Raw genomic sequence first — 23,798 nt, forward strand, 5'->3', positions numbered from 1 at the left:
AAAAAAACCACCAAAATCGTGTAGAACGTATTAGATATGTTAAAATGGGGTAATCTGGCATGGGTTAAAACCGAAATAAAAACAACCCGCATGTTCCTGGAAATTTAATGACTTTAATAGAAGAATAACTAAATTAAAACAGCAAGATAAAAGAAAAAAAAATCATTCATTACCAACATCATCTTTATCTGATTAATATTTAAGCAAAAGACCAAAATTAATCAATGACCTAACAAAATATACAACAAAAGTCATTAAATAATTAAGTCCAACCGATCAGCTGTCTCCTGCGCAGGCGTCGCCACTTCACTTCACTATACCAACCAGTTACAATAAAACTTACAATTTTGAATAATAATATGATTAAAAAGAAAAAAAAAGCTAAATAATTCTTTCCTACTTATATAATGTGTAATAATATAAAGTGTCGACTACTTATAAATGTATAACTATCCATAGGCTTACATAAAATTTCACACAGCGGAACGGAGGGCGGTACCAAAGTGATCTCTCCCATATATTTGTTAGGGATGATCGATGATCGTCGGCGTCGCTGCATTGCCGCGCAATCGCCGCGCAATCGCCACGCAATCGCCGCGCAATCGCCGCGCAATCGCCACGCAATCGCCGCGCAATCGCCGCGCAATCGCCACGCAATCGCCGCGTACATCACGGCACGATACATCGACATCGTTACAACATCTATGCGATTAATGAATTAACATTAACCATGTCTTTTTCTTCAAAGCTTTTCAATCTTTTTGTTTTAAATATTTGTAACAATATGTACAAGAAATATCCGAGGTTTTTTTTTCTCAATTTACATCTGACATCGATGCATAGATCATCCCAATGACATTCCCAGTCGGTGATAACATCCGGAACAGGTAAATAGCACACAGTGATTTGGTGTTCGAGAATTTATGCAAACAATATTATTAAATAAAGAATTATATACAAGTTATCATAAATAACACGATACCTTTTGAACATTTAATTTTCATTACATTTTTAAATCGAGCAATCTGTTTTCATTACATTTTTAAATCGAGGAAATCTGTGAATAGCAAAGAAAATGAAAATTTAATATAGAATTACAAATAACAATAGAAATTTTTGAATCAATGTTCCGAATAGATATAACGGACTATCTTTTTAGTTGCAGCTAACTGCAAGTGATTAACCACAGGTCATAAGGCTCCTACTTTACCAATCTTATGCCGAATGTTAGACAAATATGAAAGCAATAACTTCCCAAACCAAGTTACAGTGCTAACGTCCCCCCAAACGGTCGGCTAAAGGACCGCATCTTAACCTGTGTCCGACCAAACACTTTATACAACTTATTACATAATTTGAATTAAAACTTACTTTATAGAGGAGCGTTAAATTATTACATTGAAAACACCGCAAATTATAAAGTGGTTTAATATATTTAATATTAGATTTTCTAAATGTTTTATTGTATGACATAACTCGTTAAAACTACTAAAGAAAAAAAAAAAGTATAAGAGCAAACAACTATCAATTTACGACATATCTCGATAAAGTTAATACAAACTTAAATGTTAAATCTATACAAAAGTATATCAAAAGAATGTATTTGTACGGACCGAAAGTTAGAATTGTGTATGTATTTGGTGAAGTATCGGTCGGACACCGTGCACAAGTTCCTCAATGTACCCGCAGATTGAATGCGGTTGTGGGGTACAGTCAGTTGCGGGGTACAATCAGTTGTGGGGTAGTCAGTTGTGGGGTCCGTGTGCTGCAGCCGTGGGGTCCGTGTGAGCTAACAATTGTTATCAGGACTGAACAAGCATAGCATGCTCCCCGTTTGAATCGTAACAATGTAGCTTTTTTTGGAGTTTTCCTTTTTTTACAATATATAGGATTTGTTTTCTATAATTAATTATATCTAATATTTACAATGGAGGTGAATGGACATAATTCAAACTCTAAATATTATCTCGAAGTAAATTAAAACAGAAATTCCTACCCAAAACGAACATTATCTACAATTTTTTTTTTTAATATATAAACGGAGATGGGGCGCAGCGGTTAGACTTTCGGGACCAACCATGGGAGAAAAGTGTGTCAATACCAGACTTGATATTTCCCAAAAAAAAAAAAATGACTAATATTGGCCTTTTATTTAGACTAATCTATATAGAATTCATTATAATTGAAACAATACTAATGTTATCTATTTAAATTCTCTGTAATTTGGTAATAACGCCAATAAAACATCATCAGTATACCAGTAAATGGCAAGGAAATTTCAAGCAACGTATTTCATACACGTCTTCTTCACGGTAATCGTAATCTCGACCAATCGCCCAATCTCCTTCAAAAGCAAAACTCTCACAAACAAATCTAACACATAGATCGAGTGTGCGTTTCTGTCTATCGCTAAACTATAAACTACGCAGAAAAATAGTCTCTGTTAGAACATAAGATAAAACCCGGGCGCGTCCGATTTCGTCAGTCGTGTAATATGAAACGCAAAAAGAAACACATTCTCGATCTATATTTTATTTAGAGTAAACGGATCGTGTATATGTGTCGGGAAGGGGACGTGTGTTGGGAAGGGGAATCGGACAGGGAAAGGGAGTGGGTGGGACTGGCTCAAATCTTGTGTATCTTCTGGGAGACGACGACGGGATTGTTGCGGCGGATCTCTTGCGCGCCCAGCTCCCGGTAGTCGAAGGAGCAGTCGTGCTTGTCGCTGTATCGGTGCACCGCACAGAACAGACCGCCGCAGCGGCACTCGAAACCTGCGCAACACAACACCACACATGTTGTACAACACACACACAAATCAAATACATTTATAGCTAGTGCTTATACTCTTTAATTATTTATAACTCAAATATCGCCTGTCGTCTAGCCTACTTGGAAACTAAATCCAAAATTATTTTCTTTTATTTAACAACAGAACAACATTATAACGTAACAAATATTGTCAAAATCAAACACTATCCATTTTGTAATGTTTCTATTTTCAGTACTTTAGTCAAAGAGCTTTGTTAAAACACGTGTAACAATTTCCATGTATATATTTAGATTTCAATAAATGATAGCGAGACCGCACCGCGTATAACCTCATTGACCGGTGCCACGTGTACCACGGGGCACGGGGCACGGGCACATGGCTACACAATCACGTGTCATTGATAAAGCTTGCTTTGATGACGTCAGTGCATTCGATACCGCAACTTAACTAATTCTAGCCTCTATTATAGTCTAAAGCATTCAAAACCCACATCTAAATATACTTAATCATTAAAAATAGTTTATTACTCAATTAAGCACTGTTAGATAAATCCACACTAAAAGTCGCACTTAATTTCCGTTTATACAACTTCGAGTTCAGCATTGAGGGCCATTTAAATCAGAAAACAAAGAAATACAAATTTTCTTTAAAAAAAATAATATCTGCGTATTACAATATTTTGGTTTCCTTATTTAAGTTTAAAATAATATTAGATTTCCTTAAGTCAGATAAATGTTGCAGACTTAGTACGCCGAGTTTAAGATCAAAAGTCATATTGATTGTGCATGTTTATATAAGGATTTAACAGAATTTATAAATATGCATTCAATGGATAGCTGTTGTAAAACTTGTAAGCAGCTTCCAACGTTATTCAATGTATAACCTTTTGAAGTGCACGCGATATCAGTTCCTCAACATTAATATATTAGTTGCACGACTAATCTCCACATTAAAATAGCGTGATAAAATTTATACGTACTGACGTCACCGCATTTTATATATTAAAAAAAAACAAAAAAGAAATAAGTTACATGTTACATAATCGAAGTACCTAACGTTTGTTTCATTTTATTTCATCAACGAAGTTCACTTATTTAATTATTAACATTTTAGGTATGACTTGTCTATTATTTCTTTAGTCTATCAAAATAAGGAAACCGCATCTATAACTCACTACCCTATCCCTATTGTAGATACAATATGTGGATCACGGTAACACGCTCCATGTTATGATTTTTTCTTATGAAAGTGAACTGACGAGGCGGAGGCTGAACGTGTTAACTGCACTTATTATATACCTTTCAGAGTAAAAAAAAACAATCGTAATATATCTTACCTGTGAGTCCAACCTTCTTGCGGCAGACGGCGCACCTGTTCTTTTTCTTCTTGTCCTTGCTGGGGTCCTTGTCGTCGGCGTCAGTGTCCGAGGCGCCGGTGCTTGCACCACTTGTGCCCGCCCCGCTCTCCTCTTCTAACTTCTGAAATATTCACAAACAAACCCTTAAAAATCAAAAACATAAATAATAAATAACAAAAATGACAACGCAAAAAAATGAACCGATATTAAAAATAACCTATACAGAAAAGTAATGATATTAACTGATCATACGTTTTTAAAAAAATATAATTTAAAATTGGAAACCAATAATCCAACTAATTTAAAGAAATACTAATAATAAATGCTTCTGGTTTTAAATAACACTCCAATTTTCCTGATCCATTCCATGTAATTAAGACAACGACGCGTTGCAACCAACCCTTTTTAAGTTTTTTTTGACACTGGTCAATGACGAACGATCATCCTTTTTATCGAATTTGACGGCTGAATGTTTAATCTTGTCACGTATATCGTTTGCTTTGAGAGGTTCGACGAAGTCATTCTGTATTTTATCGGGGGTGGGTTCGGCTCTGGCTCTCAATGCATCTATCTTGTCTTTCTCGATGGCCCCTTCGGGGGTGGGCAGGGAATCGTTGATCTCAACCCCGCGCCTCTTGCTCTGGAAGCTTTTCGATCGAGACACACTCGTATCGTCAGAACCCGAGTTGTTATTACTAGATTTACTGTTACGACGCAAAGCTTTTTTCAATATCCTCTTCCCTTTAGATTCTTTCTTGCTGGGATCATTTTCCATTATTCAAGTTTCATTTTCTCAGTTTTGACATGTTGACTGCAAGCAAAATACGTTGAAAAACTAAACCATTTTTCGGATATCAAATTATGAACTAATAAATGGATAAATACGTATCAAATGTTACCACATACTGTCCACAAACAGATTTGCTGTGTTATTCGACCGAGTTGCAACGGTCACTTACATATTTCATGTTTTATTTAGATTTTTATTGTAAAATTAACAGTTTTATATAAAATACGAGTTTTTTTAAATTTTCTTCGATTTATCAATAACGTCTACTTGACATACATTTATTTTTTAAATCAACGTCAAAATGTCAAAACGAGAAGCAAAGAGTTTACTAGTGGTAAAGTTCTTTTGTACAAAATATTGCGCGTGTTGCTTTTCATACAACTTCAGGCACACGGTTGCGCGCGTCACAATTCTTTGCTTCGCGTGACTTGTCTGCATTTCTCATTACTTAATAACATTGCACACAACAGACCTAGTTCATAATGAAAAACCGACATTTTTTATGTCTTACATTTTCCGCGGTTACTAAAAGTTTATTTGTTCTTGTAATCGTGATCGTTTCCATTACGGAAACACCTGCAAAAACATATCATCATCATCTTTGAATGAATATGTGTGATACAGGTGATGAGAATTGAGAGAGCATAGGTTAAGAGCCATTTAAAGTATACTTCATTAATTATAATGGAACTTCTTTTTTAATTCCATGCACTTGGCCAAAACTTTCAAATGCAAAATCAATTTATTTTAAGATTTCTTGGGCAAATATAAAAATAATCTATAATTAAATAAGTACAAGCCATTTAGTTACGCTAAACAATTCGAATAAAATAACAAATGCACAACATGCTAACGTGAAAGTGCAAATGATAACACCAAAGATAGCCGAATATTGCAACACAGAGATGTGACTCACGTGTATATAGTTAAAGATTATCATTCGAGTCATTACTTATAAGGCCGCGTGTGCATAAAGCAACAACCATTGTGCGACGTAGGCAACGGAACGCTGACCATGCGGCCATTGAAAGTAGCTGTTTTGTACAATATGAATCATCCAAATTTCATAATCATTGAAACATTTCGTTTAAAATGAAGCTAAAAATAAATCAATTCAAAAAATCTACCATTACTGTCAGGCATAAGAAAAAAGATGCTCAAATCAAGAGAATAGGAATTTGCCAAAAACTCACTCACCAAATGACTATAATTTTCAAATCATTGTGTTATTTCCCTACAACGGGTAACTACATAAAAAAAGATAAATTTCGCACATACATTTTTTCTAAGTGGAACTCTCACAGTTTTTCCCTCTACTTAGCACATCATGCATCTAATACGGTATTGTTTCTTATGGTAGGTAGAATTAGCCTAAGACATTATACACGGTATACTTAGTGTATCGAAGTGTTTCTGTATGTACAATTGTTAAGCGTACAGACAGAGACATGTCACAATTTCTGTCGTAGTCTATTCGTACCTTTAAAATGTGTTTATAGCTATTAGTCTAGAATCTAGAGACATCATTTTGAAGTACTTATTAAAATGCGGCATATTGCGAGGCGTGCCTAAAACAACAATAATTCGCAGGACGTGCTACCTGCACGTGTAAAGTCACGAACCGTATTCATGTAGCTGACGTACGATGAATTATGAAACTTGATAACTTGCCTACAGCTGTTTATGTCAATTATGTGGAAAAATTATAACGGCCACAAGCATGAACATGACTGAACAACAAATATTTTTTAGAATTTTATACAAAAGCTTTAAAATATACAGCTAATAATTATAAATACAAGAAAAAATTACTAGAATTTATTAGTACAGTGTGTCACTTTCCTAGAGCGAGCAAAATAACCGATTTTGCAGTGTCATTATTTTCGGCAGCACATTTTAATTGGTAGCAAATGCTTCAAATGCAATCATTAGGGACAAAAATTATCGCCCTTAAAATTGCAGGTGCCTTTCCGAAGTATTTGAGGGAACTTGGTAGGAGTGTAACAAACAAAGGTATAACGGCCTCACGTCTGTGTGTGTCTGCGGCTGCGCGGGCAGGCTGGGCACGGTGGGCGCTGCGGCTGCGAGCGGCGTAGGCGTGGGCGCGGGCGCCGGTGCTGGCGTAGGCGTGGGCACGAACGAAGTCGCCACGGGTGACGGCGTGCTCGCCGGCGGCTGCTGCTTTTTCTTTAATGCCTCCTGGAAACAATTTATATCAATTCATTAGATATTTATCTTGTATTCTTTTTCTTTAAAATTTCAGGTATAACACTCCACAGTCAATAACATTATTATAAAAAAATTGAAAACGGTAGTCCACTTTATAACAAATGACCGAATTATTTACACATTTCATCCCACGAAGACATTTTCGCATGAAAGTGTACTCACCAGGCGAGTCAGTGGTACTGAACGTGTTAATTCAACACTATTTTCTGTTCATTGCCCATCTTCCCCAATACAGAATGCTTTTAACTATTAGCGTAAAAATGAAATAAACAACATTTAAAAATTATACATTCTTCATTGTTACCTTACGAGAGCGAATTCCGGCTATCAGCTAAAGCGTACCCTTTTGTTGGAAGTTTTTTAGTTAAATGTTAAAACATAAAACAAGTTAACTTTAAAGATTTTTATAGTAAGAACGATTATTTAGTTTGCCGGACAAAAAACGTTTGTAAGAAACTTATTTTAATGTTGAATGTCAAAAAACTGGCCCCGTCGCAGACCACTTTGTTCGCGAACACTTGAAATGTGCACAAGAAAAACACGACGCAATACAGGGCATTTGCCTCGTGAATCTATCATGCCTCTGATTGAATTGCGCAGAAATTTGTTTTGCCAGATTTTGAACATCAATTTATAAATTGAAATGGCGAGTGAGTTTACACGCAAATGTGGCCCAGCAAGTTATCAATATGTGCGTTACGCAGGTCCAATAGACGAAAATTTGTATTTTATTTTTATTTTAGATATTAATTATTACTGTATGACAAAAAGCTGTAGAATAATAATGCTTGGATAGTAATTTATTTTCCCACAAAATTGAATTGAATAAAGTTAATTCCAGATTTAATCATCACTTTTACATCTCATGGTAATGTTATGGTTCAACTGTTGTGGTTGATAATATTACTCATCTTATTTTATAGTATTTGAGGTTGTGTTTAACATTGAGTAGTAATTAGTAATCCGTCATACGCTATACACTAGCGAATAGTTTGAGCACAGCGTCATAGCATTGTTCCCGCCAGTCGCAGCACCGGCAGTGACCTCCATGTTGTTATACTGTTGTAATTAAATTATGCAACGACCTTAAAAACCCTGCGAACTTGTAGCATTATATTTTAGCACATTTCTTTAATCAAATGTTTGAAATATTGTAAGACCCTATCTGCCTTTTTAGAGATGCTTCAAAAACATATATTTTACAAAATTATGATTATTAATTTTATAAAGCTTAAAAACAAACTTTGTACCATAAAACCATGTTAAAATGGTTTAACTATGGAATCTAGTCACCATGCGTGATGTTTTCAATTTAGTTTTGTCCAGGAAATTGAAAGAATATGGTACTTTGGTCAAATATGGTCGTCTTTAAGTCATTTTATTTATAACCTCCAAAGCATATCACAAATACATAAAGCTATAACACTTTACATCTCTATATAATGTATGTGCTTTTTAATTACCACATTCCCCGCGTTGTGACCGAAGTGTCCGCTTTATTAATATTTTTTTTTTTACTAAAGAAGCAGACTTTCTTATACCTTCCTTGTATTACTTGTATTTGCGTCTTGCGACAATCCGTAATTCAATAGCAAAAGTACGTATGACATTGTTAGGAACCGAGCTAATATGGATTTAGTGTTTAAAAATTTTGAAAAAATGTATAAAAGAGAAATTTTAAACTATAGGCTGTTCTCTGTATTATTTAATTATTCCTAGCTCGTTATTAAAATACTGCAAGGCATTTCAAACCCACGCAAACAATCTATTATATTAATGCAAGCAGATATAATATCAGAGTTTTCTTTGTTTTTATTTCATTATGATTATGAATTGGTTATTCTCAAAACAGCTGTAAATAGTAAAAAAATACTAGAAGAATAGATGATATTCATTACTTATAAAGCCTTTAATTGATACTATTTATTAAAGCAAAACATATTAAATCACTTTATGTCAGTAGAGACAAATCATTCATAGCTTTGTATAACAGGAAGTTCCTTAGTCCACACTTCCTACACGTTCTTATAAAGAATAACAAGTAATACTTGCTTACCTCGTGATACAAGCTTCACGGCATAAATTATTAAGCCCTTATTCGACCAAATTACCTTTAAATTACGATACGCCATGGAGGTTAGATACAAAAAATTCACATTGAACACAGAGTCTAAACTAACTTGAATACGAAGGAGATCAACAGAATAAAACATGTTTATATAATTACTCGATAGCCGCCATTAATGACAAGAGATTCCAAAGCTCAGAAACTTCACGCACTACACACATCGCTCCCGTTCAAAGTCAAATGTAAGTTACAGAAGGTCAACAAGGCCAAGCGTGTCTCGGAGAGTCATTAAATATTTCCACATCGCATTCAATGACCGAACATTTTACTTAAAAAAAAAACAACATAACGACTCTATGTGATCCTAGATGAAGGCTACCAACCACAATAATCATTATTTTAGCTTTACCGCTGTGACTTTCAATATACTAAAATTAAATTTTAGTATATTGAAAGTCACAACATCCTTTCACTTTAATTTTACATCAATATTAAGTTAGATAATTATTTGTGCGATTTGCAACATAGATAATGCATATTATTCGAGTATATGTTCTATTTACAACTGAGTATATCGTAAATCCAAATTTTAGTTTACTTGGAGTGAAATAAATGTACCAGCTTAAATATTAATCATGTTTATATCGCATTACTAATAAACTGTAAATTGGCTAAGACTGAAGTTATTAAAAGTAACAAGAAGGGAATCACTTCTTCGTTGGTAGGATTAATTTAGGTAAAAATTAGTTAATTTTAATAATTATAAAATTTTATGCGACGAGTTGAGATATTCAGTGAAACCATCTACTGGTCTTTATTCACTATGTGTTCGTATATAAATATTATTAGATGCAACAAACAGGTTATGTATTTACACATAATAAGACTTATTTTTTTTATTCAAAATCTCGACTTAGGTCAATATGAGATAGATTAATATTACCTTAAAGCAGACTGAGCAGAGGCCGTCAGTGGAGGGGTTTCCGTAGAAGCCGCATCCGGAGCGGCAAAGCGCCTCCATTGGGTTCGATTCTCGCTCCATACTTGTACGATAATTTCACGTTACAACTCAACAACAAAACTGTCCAAGCAGTCAACAACAGTACGATTGCACAACAGTATATTGCACTTTATTGTCTTAACACAAAACTGCACAATGAGCACAAAGTTCAACGTTGCAATTTAGTCGGTTCCTTTTCCTTGTGTGCGCACGGTTCTGCACGCGCGGGCAGTGGCTTTCCTTGCCGTCTCGCTACTTCTTTCTGTGTCAGGAACGCGGAGGACCCTGCAACAAAACAAATAACCTAAATTAGTGGTGCAAAAGTTACGATTAAAACACACGTCGGCAAATAATGATTAATAATGTTTACATTAAAGTATAGTAATTAATGAAAAAAAAGTAGTAGCATTTTTATTTTCATCTGATAACTTGTACAATTAACTAAAAGCTTCCCTTTAGTAATGTAAGTAAAATGAACTATGTTTAAGTACAAGTCACATGATGGTAATTTTATTACGAAGAAATTTTTATGTACGTATGCTATAAAAAATGTAAAACATTTTAATTTAACGTTGATTAAGTTTATATAAGAATAACAATATAATTTTACGCAACACGTGGTAGGGAAGGCGAAACGGGGATTTTTGGATCTACTCGAGCGTGGCAGTCAAACATAAGGTTCCTCACCTTGTACCCAACCGATTAATCCTACAAATAAAACGCTCCACTAACTCCACTACTATAATAACAATTAACATATCCGAGATGAAATGAGCATAACACGACACGAGCTTGAAAATTCAACAGTTAATAGAAAGCTGTATCTCGATTTCGTAGGGGCGAAGCATAACATGCATAACGACAAGTTTGCATAACAAGAGAGAGCTATGGTCTAAGTGGAACGCGGCTAAACGGAGCATGGCCTGCGTCAAGGTCTCGTCAGCGCCACGCCGAACCGAGCCCCGTTTATCCGAAACTGTATGACCCTGTTGTACACACTATTGTTCATTTTTTGTATAAACAAAGTACATATATATTATATGGTATTTGTCAAATCTCAATTTAAAAGTTTGATATTGTTGATTCATTCTATATAGTAGATATAAACGAAATATATACTATATTTGCGCGAGCAGAAAGATAAACAGATGAACAATTTTATTTAAATAACATAAAATCTTTTGAATGTCACAAACATGTTTCAATTTTGTTAATGTGCGTAACAAATACTAGTCTGAAAAATATTCAAAATCTCAATGCTAAACTGCACTACAAACGTAATTACGTTATTTGCAATAAAAAATATATTATAATCTTGTATTGTATTACGCATTTTGCATTCTTAAGCACTTAGAAATCACCTAAATCATTAAAGCATTACAATTCTCATAGCGTAAAAGTGAAATCATTGCGAGTACGCTGCACGCGTTTAAAGACTTCGTAGAGTGAACAAAATGCACAGCGCATGCGCACTTAATTGACGTTTAGTGAATGAATTGAACGTGTTTTAGAAGATTTGTTTTATGGAGTCGTTGCAAATTCTTTAGCAATTAATCTCTAAAATAACAAAAAAAGTATCAAAGAAGAATAAATTTATTTCCTGCTTACTTTAAGAAGGGTAATAAAAAACTCTTAGAATTTTTTCATTGTCGTTAAACGAAGTGTTAGTAAACCTTCCTAACCTATGTTCATCATCCTTAGACCACAGAAAAAGATGCCGTTACATTACGACCTAATGCGTCATAAGTGATTAAACCTTAAAGGGAAAAAAGTAAATTTTTAAAAGCTTTACATATAACAAAGATATTGGATCACTCCTAACAACTGTATATAATAACGATGGCCGTAGATAGGACATGTTTATATCTATCTGTGGGGAACCTATTATAACCAGTAATGTACAAATGACAGGTTGAGATAATGGTTAAGTGTAGATAATGGATGAGTCTTTCCTTGTTTATAATTTATGTAAACACGCGCCTACGGAGATAACTAAACCCATGTATTGCACAACTTTCTATTTCCGGTACTAAACGATTTTTTTATTCATCTACATTTGGAGATATACTATAACTTGATACAACTTGAATTTACCACTATAAATACTTTAGTGCTTATCTATATAATATAATCCAGAAAGTAGTAGCTTTGCATACGTTATGTTATAAGCTATGATTCGCACCAGACAGTGTTGGTGCTGGCCATTGCGGGCTCTGCAGTCAGCAGATGGCTTAGTTCGCTCTCATCGCGCTCCACTTATAATCCACACGGGTCAAAGTCCAGTTACAGATATGTCCGCCATTAGTGCTGCGCAAATCGCCCTTACACATTTATATTATCTGCACATTTTACTGCGCACTTTAAGTCGTAGTTTGTCACTAACTGAGATGCTTAGTGTTGATTTCTCAAACTAAATCTACACTTAGAGGAGGCTAATATTTATCTGTGGTATAGATGTAGATTTATGTCCGTTCAGTTATAATCTGTTGCCGCCTCACCGCCTAAACGTCTTGACCTATTTTGACAAGTGCGGTGTCATGTGATTCATATTCTGCCCTGGATGGCCAAATAAATAAAATGTGGTTATTTAAAACCAATTTTTAGGTTATCAAATATATTTTGATTGAAGGTATAATTAACTCATTTATGGTCACTTGTGTTAACAAGCAATCATCTAAAGTTGAGATACTTTCCGTTATTCATTTCGGAAAAATTGCAAGCCAACATACGTAAAAACATTGTAAAATTAATATTATTGCAGTATAAGAAAAAAGTGAACATTTAGGTCATGGTCACTTAACACTTTTGACAAGGCAATAAACATCTATTTCTAATAGACACGCTTCAGTTATATGTAACTCTACAAAACGCACAATTTAAGTCTTAGCATCGTTTAAGTTTAATCTTAATGATGAAAGGCAGCATTAAGCACAATATGTTCTTATAAACGTTATTGGTCATTGGAAACGCATGGTATATGTTTGAAAATTGTTAAACAACTCCACGTGTCAAATAACTTTAATTTTATTATTTATTTTCTTAACTGATAAATGTCATCAAATATTATAAGTTGTAGCGATGGCGAATGATATCATCATATCACAATGTCATGATTCGGAAAAAGAATAAACAGAAGCAAAAAAACACAGATAACTGTAGCGTATAAATTATAATGATTCACGAGAAATACGCGTGTCATTTTATTTGCTCTTATACATTGTACCCTATAATCTTGCAAATGAATAACGACAAACAAATTTTCCCCACTTGAACCAAAATAACTGTAACGTATTGCGAACTAAATGATACAACGTGGAAGACTATAATCTGAAAAACAAACATAACAAGCAACTTCGTATTGCGACTCAATATACAAAAGATTATGAATTGCGTCGTTACTGATAACAATTGTCTTTGAATACTTCTGTTAAATATATGTACCTATATTCTAAATTTCATATAGTAACACGTAGTTTAAATGTAATCGGAATATATTGACATACTATGCTTGGTCATTCTTACTGTGGATTACGTCTGCAGTGACACATTTTGTCATCTTTCACGTTCCCTTTGAAAAACAGACATATGTGTCAACAGACGTCTCACCAGTTATGTTACAAATAAGCATGTTATAAATTACATAGAAGCCATCGTATACAAAAGATAAGGATTCATAAGGATTAATTGTGTCAGAAACTGTTCGATATTCAATCAATCACCTGTAATTGTGTCAATTAACAATTTTACACATAAAATGTATTAAAACAAAACGTATATATTGCGTGCATATTGCTGCGAGCAAATAATTCAAAGATAGGAGCGCAGTATCGGCTCGACGCGGCTCGGCATGTGTGCCAAGGAGAACATTCGATTAGTCGGAAACGTGAAGCTCACACACACCGCTCCAAACATCGATACACAATCGAAACATATAGTTTTTAAACTACGATATAGATAAAAACACACCAAATCTAAAATTATACGGTTAGACTTTAGAAGTACTCGTTTTGTACTTGTTTCGCGGCCTTCATTGCCATTTATGTTATGTAAGTTGCTATATACACTATAAATATCGTTGAACGATTGCTCCGTCAAGAAATAAACTAAGATGAGTCGAAAAAAAGATGGAACTCGGCAGCAAAAGGAAACAGCGAGGTATAATTTAACAGCAGTATTTATAAAGCTGCGTGATAATATTGTTATAACAAAACGGTGTAAAGCGATTGTCCATTGGACAGAGAAATTTTAAACTGCACGCTGTTAACAATGACTTTTTGTTCATTGAATGGGAATACAGAAACACGTACGAAATCTCATTGAGAAGCGACGATTCTGATAACTCGACATCAAGACCCAAATTATACGTAAAAAGACCAAGTGATTTATTATCACTGTACCCAGAAACTTTAAAATAAACCTTACAAAATTTAGATTTTTAGTTTTACAAATATGTAATTAGTTGATATAACTTTGCAGATGGTAAATGGTAACATTATTAACATTCCATCGTGAATTTAATGTCCATCTTTGGCGACAACAGTTCTGTTACTGCGACTAAGTCAATACTAATACGGCATCATAATGCATATTAGGATGACGTCACAATACAATCGGCACTTGAAGAATTAATAAGCAAACAAAGAGTGTCCATTGACAAAGGTCCAGAGTAAACAATGAGATGGGGCCGAGTTCTAACGTTGGACGGCAAATGCGAGGCGGAGTTAGCGCGCGGGGCCGTGTGGTGCGGCCTGTATGCGGCGCCCTGCTGACCCACATACGGCATCGGCTACGCAATCCGCGCCCGACCCGCTTCGCCCTGCCCTGCGCCTTACTATTACACCACTGTATTTATTCATCTTCTCTGCTGGAGATAGGCTCTTTGTAGGAGAAAGAAAACTCATTACTCACAAGACAATTTAAATATTACTTTCCCCATTTAACTACTTCCCAAGTTATGTAAGCAATAGGCGAACGTAGGACCAGGTTCTCGTGTACTGACATGGTCTTCATGCGTTATCGTCGCGGACTGTCCCAATAGACCAACAATAACTAACCGTTGGTTTCTGAGACCAAAATCTCTGTATAAAATATCCAATAATCAACCAACATTGTCATCCTTTTCATTATTTTTGACAAAACAGAGATACCAATATGTTTTAAACGGTGATTATGGTCTTAGAAACCTACAGTAAATACACTAAAGCAAGGAAATAAATATATTTACATACACCTGACCGTTAACCATCAATAATTTGATAACAATATTTAAATGTCTAACACGTGTACGAAACTACACTAAATAGTTAAATGATAGAGATTTCGGAAACATTCGTGAAGTAAGCATTGAAGCAATGGGATTATTGTTATCTTCATACATAATTTCCTCGATTATGCAACTACGAACTACGACTTATAAAAATTAAACGTGACACATGATTTACAAAAAACGGTTCCAAAAAAAAGTAGCTCAGTAGGGGAGGTCGGGAGACATGTGTATTTTTTCCGAATCCCTTCTGACACAAAAAAATAACTTCACCTCGAGCTTAAAAACGATCACCCACGAATGCATTGAGTTTTTTAACACTTTTACAACTATACAGTTCACATAGTTATGTTGTCAAGACCGTACTGTATGTATCGAAAATAAATTACGAGTGATTTTTCAAATGTCAAATTTTTTCGCAACTCACTCTTGATGCTTAATTAATTAAAAAGTTATTCTTGCGTCTATAACAAGCTGCGGCGACACAAAAGTTAAATAAAACCTAACTTTATAAAATTTAGCGCTACGTTCCATATTGAGGTCAGGAATATAGGGCGGGCAACTAGTCCGAATTTGATATGACGCGTTCAATTGATTGAGTTTAAACCGCCGAGACAAGATACGAAGTCCGGCGAGCCACCCACAAAACAGTAATCGTAACGGTAACACGAAAATCGTGCACCTCCATCCAATAAATCCAGCAAAACGTCACAATGTTTAATTCTGTTTTCCCTATATAAACCAACCTATACAATTTAGTAACAATTGAATACATTTCTGATTGGTACTTCAAGTAATAAACTTGACATTCAGTCTTTAAATGGTGAACTACTAAATTGCCGGAAGTCACCATGAGGCCGAGGCGACTTATTGTCGGCGCTTTTAAATAGACTACCATCAGTTTGTAGATACAAGTGGAATTATTATTAAAATAGAATACATATAGCATATAGCAACAGAGTTTTGTGAACATAACACTAAATTGTTATCAAACAAAAACGAGGAAATTCCCAAACAGCGAAACGAGGTCAACAAAATTACCCTCTTTCAAGACGTCGACATAAAAAAAACTGACAAACGCGTTTCAGCGTAGTACCTATATTATCAACACATACACAACCACAAGTCTATGGCGGAAACGTCACAGACCAAAAATAGCAGAGCCAGGGTCTCACATCCGATGCTTCCGTGAAGTTTCGCAACGTGGAAGTGCTTGTTCCGAGAGGCTATCATGATTCAACAGGGTCAATCAACAAAGCGAGTCGTTTAAAAGAAGGACAATGACTTTAGCATTAGAAGGAAGACGTCGTCAGCGGTAACGGCGTGCAGCGCAGCGCGCACGGCAAGATGGCCGCCGCGACGTCAGCTGATCGCACGCGCAGCTGTACGCGCTCGCATATCGCTCTCTCTTTCGGAGCAAACGATTTACACAATGGCGCGTTCAAACATTCTAGCGAAACAATCAACGCCTTTGCAAAATACCGTCGCGATATTCGTACCGACTTATATATCTCAAAGGTATTTAGATACCGATCACTATGAGGAGGAAACTCAATATATAACAAGCAAAATTATTATTTCAATCGATCTGCTGATTTCAATGAAGGAAAAAATTAATAATATTCACTTGAAGCAAACTAATATGCAATCGATAACACAAAGCGAATTTATAAAATAGAAAAGTGATGAAAGGAAAATCGGGGTTTAAATGGAAATAGTCCTAGTATATACATACTTGGAGGGTAAATTCTGTTAACCATACGTATTAGATGGTGGCAATGGAGATAGTCGTCTTAACAATTATGTTATTAGATGTTTATTTTATCTAAGAGACCTGCTGTTTTTTTTTTAGATCGATTTAAATATTTCGATTAATTAACGACTAACAAAGAACTTGGCAAGCTTCTACAAAGTTTCGCTTTTTTACCATAAGAAGAACAATAAGGTTTAGAAATAATAAAGAAAATTAAATATTTTCCTATAAGATTATTAACAACTACCAATAATCAGGACCTCATTTATAGGTGTTCTTTACTCATAACCCATTTAACAGAAATAAATTAACTCTAAGTCTTCTAAGTCTACTTTAAAGTTTTTATTAATTACGTGTTTAATTAGACTTAAGTATACAATAACAAACATTTCAGGAAACTATAATGATATAGATTTTTATTAATTTGAAGAGAAAAACTCCAATATCGATGTTCATATCTTGGGTGACAAAAACAGTCGAACGATACAAATTGCGGACACGTGAGGGCAACGACCTTCTGACACCAAGGTCGGATCGGCGGCCTTCAGACATCCTCGTCTAGCTGGCACAGCCTCCGACCATCCCGCGAGGCAGACGCACAGAAACACACGCACACTCCGCTACAAAGCATTCATTACCTTCAGACGAGAACGTGATCTCATGGCCACGTCGGAACTTATACTCGTTGTTTAACTCGCGTACATTTAATCGACAAAGGAGTGGAGCACTAATAGGCACTGTTATCTAAATGATAAGATGTATTAGTTGCAATTACTGATGCGAGAGAACTTTGAATAACAGATGACGGCCTCTGTGGAGCTCCGTCTCGCGCGACGTTCCGAAGTCTACTGAGCGAGGTGAGGCGAGCGGCCGCGGCGCGCCACCAATTCGCGTCATTGTATTTATTCACACGCACGCACTCACCAATACAAACAAACCGCTGGCCGCTAGCTGATAAACACATGCCCAGAGAGCCACCTCGATAGCAGGCCTCATATCACTACCACCGCTATACATAGTCTCTATACTGCGCATTAATTGTGCTACTGCTTGTATTAAAACTATAAAAAAGTAAACTTGATGAGTCATGCAGGAGTAAGTGAATCACCAATTTTAAAAACACTATGGCGATTTCGTGCGCTGACGTCATTAATTGCAGTGAAATTTCGATTAACGTTTTATAGAAACGGCACGAGTAACACGAGTGGAACGCACACATATGGATGCGGAATAGAGAATGCGATCCTACGTAAAATGGTAAGCTAGAATCTGGGAAAATGTTATTTAAATGAAATTGTACAAGTTCATCAAAGTTAAAGTTCTTATTTAATAAACCAATTCATATTTCATTACACTGACTAAGACGATCTATATGTACGATAATGAGACTATTTTGATTCAATATTAGAGTCGACGCTGCAGCCTATTGCCGTTAGTAAAATTAGCTTCAATCGTACTAATGATTGATTCTTCGTGCCAAGAAATACTCGTTGTACCCAATGAAAAGTTAGTTTGGGTTGTGGATTTTTATATTGTCGTTTCAGAGCTTTATGATCTTGTTTACCAAACGAATAAAGGCGTAGAAGTTTGAAATCGCAAATACAATATAAACAAAGCTATAAGAGCGCGGGCCGGTGCAACGAAGGCGACGGACGCAGACAAAGCCGACGGCGCGAGTCGTCGATCTCCCCCAAATTAGTCCTGGGCCGGGGCGCTGACCCCGAGACCACGCACACCGCTGCATTCATCTCATGCACACCACGCACGCATGTACGCACACACACAACACCGAACAACACTTGCATCGTTTAAAACAAACAAATCCTATCAAACTATTCGTCTATATGCGACATCACAAAAATCAAAACAAGGTCAATGAAACAGTAACACGTGGGAAAGCTTAGTGAGGCGCAGTACATTCTCACAAATCACGTGGCCCTGGGCGGCAGAACGTCCCGCCAGCCGCCAAGATTTTTGGCTGCGAGTGCCGCAGCGCCAATAAATTTGTTGCTATGAACACATACATCAGTCAACAAACAAATCTATGGTCGCCGACATATTTGCACAAGCCTCAATAATTGTTTACATTTAAGATCTTCTTATAATTAAATTTAAACTTTTCACAAAATAAAAAAAAAATCTAACAAATACAACAGACGAACAGCGGTGATGTACAAGTGAATTCCTATGTGAAAGTAGTAGATAGAATTAATAATTTTATACTGTGACGTCCCATTTCGATTTTCAAACCAATATGTTTCGCGAGGGAAAGCTTTCATATTAACATAGGAACAGAAACAATAGTCATTAAGCCGGTAACCAGATTAACACAGCTAGGCGACTAAGGTGGTTGCTATGTGGCAGACAAAGTGATCGCAGCTGTGCTTTGGACCACGAAGGACGCACCGGTATGGGTGCGCGGGCAGCGCCTAGGGTTTCCAAACTTCCGGATTTGTTTTAACTTCGCAAATATTATCAAACGTTTATTTACCGAAGACAAATCAAATGATGCTTTTAATAAATTAGTCAGAGCAGTTTTATAAAGTTAGTTAATGCTAAAATGTATCAAAACATTTTGTAAAAAAGTGTGAAAACGAATTTACAAATAGACAGACAGCAATACCATAAATTAGTACTCCAGTTGACTATAACATTATATAAATTACATTTTGTGCTACATTCATTTTAAAAACTTTATAACCTGGACTTACATGGTCACCTGTTTAAAATACTCGATACAATTTAAAAGTAGGCCATAATATACATAAACCTCTAAATAAAGAGTAAAAAAGTGAAAGGCAGAGGCTTACTACTTTTAAAAAATTTTAAACATTCTCTTTTACACACCATATAATATAATGTATAATTTAAAACAATTAATATAGTTTATATGCAACTTAAAATTTTACATATGCTAACTTTCACACATTTTCATTTCAATACCAATTGCTTATTGTAATTAGTACATAAACATTATAAATTATATAAGGAAGTGTAGGCAAATGTATCAATTACTATTGTAATCAGTAACTTAAGCTACTGCTGTAAATAGAACTAGCTGAAAAGTATTATATTACAATTATCATTGAATCTCAACCTCTGTGTGAGTATTACATGTACATACATATGTTAAACACTAACTAATAAATAGGTACTGGAAAGATTTTTTTTATTTATTCAATGAAAACTGAAAAGCTACATTAATAAAAGATGTGCTTTACAAGTTTTCCTTTGCTGTATTTTAATGGATCTAAATATGCCCGTTACACTTAAAAAAAAAAAATAGAACAATAAAGATTGTTAAAGATTATTCTAGTTTTGAACATTTGTAAATTTTACGTAAAACATTTATTGCTATTCAGTTATAATCCAATTAGTTTTGAAATGTAAAAAAACTTACCTGCTGTTGGGAGAGTTTGTTTCGTACTAGACAAATGTCTTTCCAAGTGCGCAGGCCCTTCAGTTCACAACCATGCGACACCACGTCTGTGCAGTTGAGGTCAGCATCCAACGGCATCACAATGAATAGTTACACCACCTGATGTAACATAAATTATGTTAAGTCATACAAATACCTGCATCATTAGCTAAATTCATCATGTACATACAAATGTTACATAGAAGAGAAATCACGTGTAATGTGTTGTTTTTACATGTGTGTATATTTATGGTTTAGAAAACTGTCTGTCAAACTATTTCATATATGTTTATGTATATATATATATAAAAGATAAAATCATAATAATTTTAATTTAGGTCAATTTACTTTGAATGTGATTACTATCTCATACAACCTCAATAGGGTAAACATTCAAAATCCAAAAATATCTTTACTCAGACATTTTCCTTTGGCATCAAATATAAAGCAATGTACATAAAGGAACAAAAAGCCACTTCAAATATTTACACATACACAATCAAACAATTGCTTTGTTTCCATTTCAGTCACTTTGTATTGAGAACAAAGATGCAATTGTCATACAACCATATAAAACTGCTATACTTCATATAAATTTATTATGTATATGAGCCAAAATCTTAATTGTTTGAACAAAATTAATTTCTTAAAGTATTTTTTCATGAGAGTTATTACAAATTTGTTATACATCAATAAAAATAGATAGCAACAACCCAACCCAAAGGCCTAGTAAATCTATATATATAAAAGAAAGTTGTGTTAGTTACACCATTTATAACTCAAGAACGGCTGAATCGATTTGACTGAAAATTGGTGGGCAGGTAGCTTAGAACCAGGAATAGGACATAGGATAATTTTTACCCCGTTTTCTTTTTTTTTTATTCCGCGCAGACGGAGTTGCGGGAAAAAGCTAGTAAATAATAAATTATGGTCTTATAATCTGTCACACAGGCTAATCAAAAATACAACTTAGCCTTTATGAATCATTTTTTTTTTTTTGGTTAGAATATTAAATATTAAGCTTGTAAAACAGCAATATTTATAAGACTAAAAAGTTAAGCAGTAAAATCATAATAAATTATGTTTCTTAATTTTTTAATGATACTTTAACATCCATAAGAAATATTATATCAATGACTTATTAAAATTGAAAATTTACTATATAAATTTAACAATATAGCAAAAGAAATCGAAACCGTACATTCAAACATACAAAAAAAATTACATCTCTTATGTGATCATTTAAGGATTGCAATATTTGTTTGTGATATGTGTACCCAACAACCATAAACTTTTGTCTAATGTCTAATCAACATTTGAACAATATTTGATTAGATATTTTTGGAATAATAAAAATAACTTAATTAAAAAGTTTTTGTTAGGAATATAAAGTTTTGAAAATTCTGAATGTTTTGTTTAGGGAAGTTGTAATATATATAAGCTCTATGTATGAAACAACATACATACATACAAACATAGATACATAAATTATTATAGTTACAATTAATACAAATATACTAATTCTGTGTACTCCTCAAGGTGAAAGGTATTCAAATTTTTATGTTTATTATTTAGTGACTGGTATACATTAAATGACTTAAATGTGGGTAGTTAATTAAATTCATTACTTAAGGAAACATACAAAATTCTAATGTGAATCTAATGTTTTTGAGGCTTTGTAACTTTAAGACTATTTTATGATATATTACAGATTATTGTATATAACAATCACGATTCAAAGCAAATTACTTGAACAATATTATAGTTGTATAATAAATTCATACAAAAAAGTTTTTGAATAAAAACTGTGCTGACTATGTTGAAATAAAGAAAAAGAAATAAGTTCTCACATAAGTTAATTCCTTTGTTTTTTAAATTTATTAACAATTAGCAGGAAGTAAAAAATATTTTTAAAGTAACGCTTTTTGAGGTTATACAGAAAACATTACAAGTCTCTAAATATACATGACCGTTAATTTATTACCACTTAACTACAGCGGAACACTAAGAAAAAGTTTCAGAAAGTTTTAAGTCGCACGTTCGTACCAAGCAATAACGTAATATTTAAACTATTGTGAAATTTATTGTAAAATGTTATACTGAGAGTTTAATTAAAATATAATGAACAATTGCTAGCAAGCAAGTGCAACATGGCTCTAATGAAATGAATATACGATGATAATGTCAGGTCTTATGAGCAGTGGTATCAATCAATGTAAAGTGTATAGAACTAGTGACTAAGAGCTAAAGTACATTTACAACAAATAATGCCAAAATTTACATGAATCGCTCCTTCGGTGCAATCCTTTTGTAGATTGCTGCAGTAATGTTAAATAGAAACAAAGAAAATATTGTAGAACTTCGATAATTGGCATTCACGAAGAAAATGGCGTCATATCACTAGTCACGGAACAAGGTACAATTTCGTCATACGAAAGCACACATCACAAACACAACTAAACACCATCGAAAAACAAAGACATGCTATTAAATGATCTTTTCTTGAGAAATTACTCACTTAGAATAAGAATTCCAAAGAAAATCATCCAAAAACTTAAAGGACTGATGACAAGGCACTCCACTCACCGTTTGCAAAACCCAGACTACGAATCACGTGACCAGCTAAAGCAGTGTTACCCTCTTCTCTTTTCGATTCCGATTCATGAAAACAAGCTACCGATCCTATTCATACTATATTCGATTTCAATGATTTTATCGGATTGTTAGTTTGCTTATTTATTTATTACCTTTTAAACATTGACGACGGCTATCCACCTCATTTACGTTCCTTACATGTATGTACCTGTACCAGTGATCGAAACATTACGAAGTAAAAGGTTAGCAAGGTATGGGCATATTATGAGAAGGGAAGAATCGAAAATGACAGGGTGAACTTTAAATATCAACGTATCGAGCGGTACACCGATGGGGATAAGCCTAAAAAGAGATAATTGGATTAAGTGAAAGGTGATATGATGAATAATGTATTAACGATAGAAATAACGGAAGATAGAATTTGGAGAACGAAGACCTGCTGCTCCGACCTTACTTGAGTGGGATAAGGATATGGAGATGATGATGATCGTATGTAACTGTTTTTATTAACCAATCATATACACTTCTAACTTAAAATATGTCCATATCCAT

At 34.4% G+C, this 23,798-nt stretch overlaps 1 protein-coding gene across 6 annotated transcripts; it reads right to left on the minus strand.

Moving 5' to 3' along the window:
* Positions 1 to 1,054: 1,054 nt before the first annotated feature.
* On the minus strand, positions 1,055 to 23,269 carry LOC106712936 (AN1-type zinc finger protein 6). 6 transcript variants are annotated; one of them, XM_014505616.2, is made up of 6 exons: positions 22,933 to 23,269; positions 20,634 to 20,771; positions 10,161 to 10,502; positions 6,949 to 7,119; positions 4,110 to 4,251; positions 1,055 to 2,774 (listed from the first exon to the last, which is right to left on the minus strand). In XM_014505616.2, the coding sequence occupies exons 3-6, from the start codon at positions 10,257 to 10,259 to the stop codon at positions 2,626 to 2,628; spliced, it is 561 nt and encodes a 186-aa protein (XP_014361102.1). In that variant the 5' UTR covers positions 10,260 to 10,502; positions 20,634 to 20,771; positions 22,933 to 23,269; the 3' UTR covers positions 1,055 to 2,625. The 6 variants fall into 6 exon arrangements, with proteins under 6 accessions (XP_014361102.1, XP_014361103.1, XP_045535125.1 ...); XM_014505617.2 differs by having other exon boundaries at positions 4,110 to 4,248; positions 23,170 to 23,265; XM_045679169.1 differs by having other exon boundaries at positions 23,170 to 23,265.
* Positions 23,270 to 23,798: the final 529 nt, after the last annotated feature.

Source organism: Papilio machaon, chromosome 9 (genome assembly GCF_912999745.1).
Source record: "Papilio machaon chromosome 9, ilPapMach1.1, whole genome shotgun sequence".
Lineage (NCBI taxonomy): Eukaryota > Metazoa > Arthropoda > Insecta > Lepidoptera > Papilionidae > Papilio > Papilio machaon.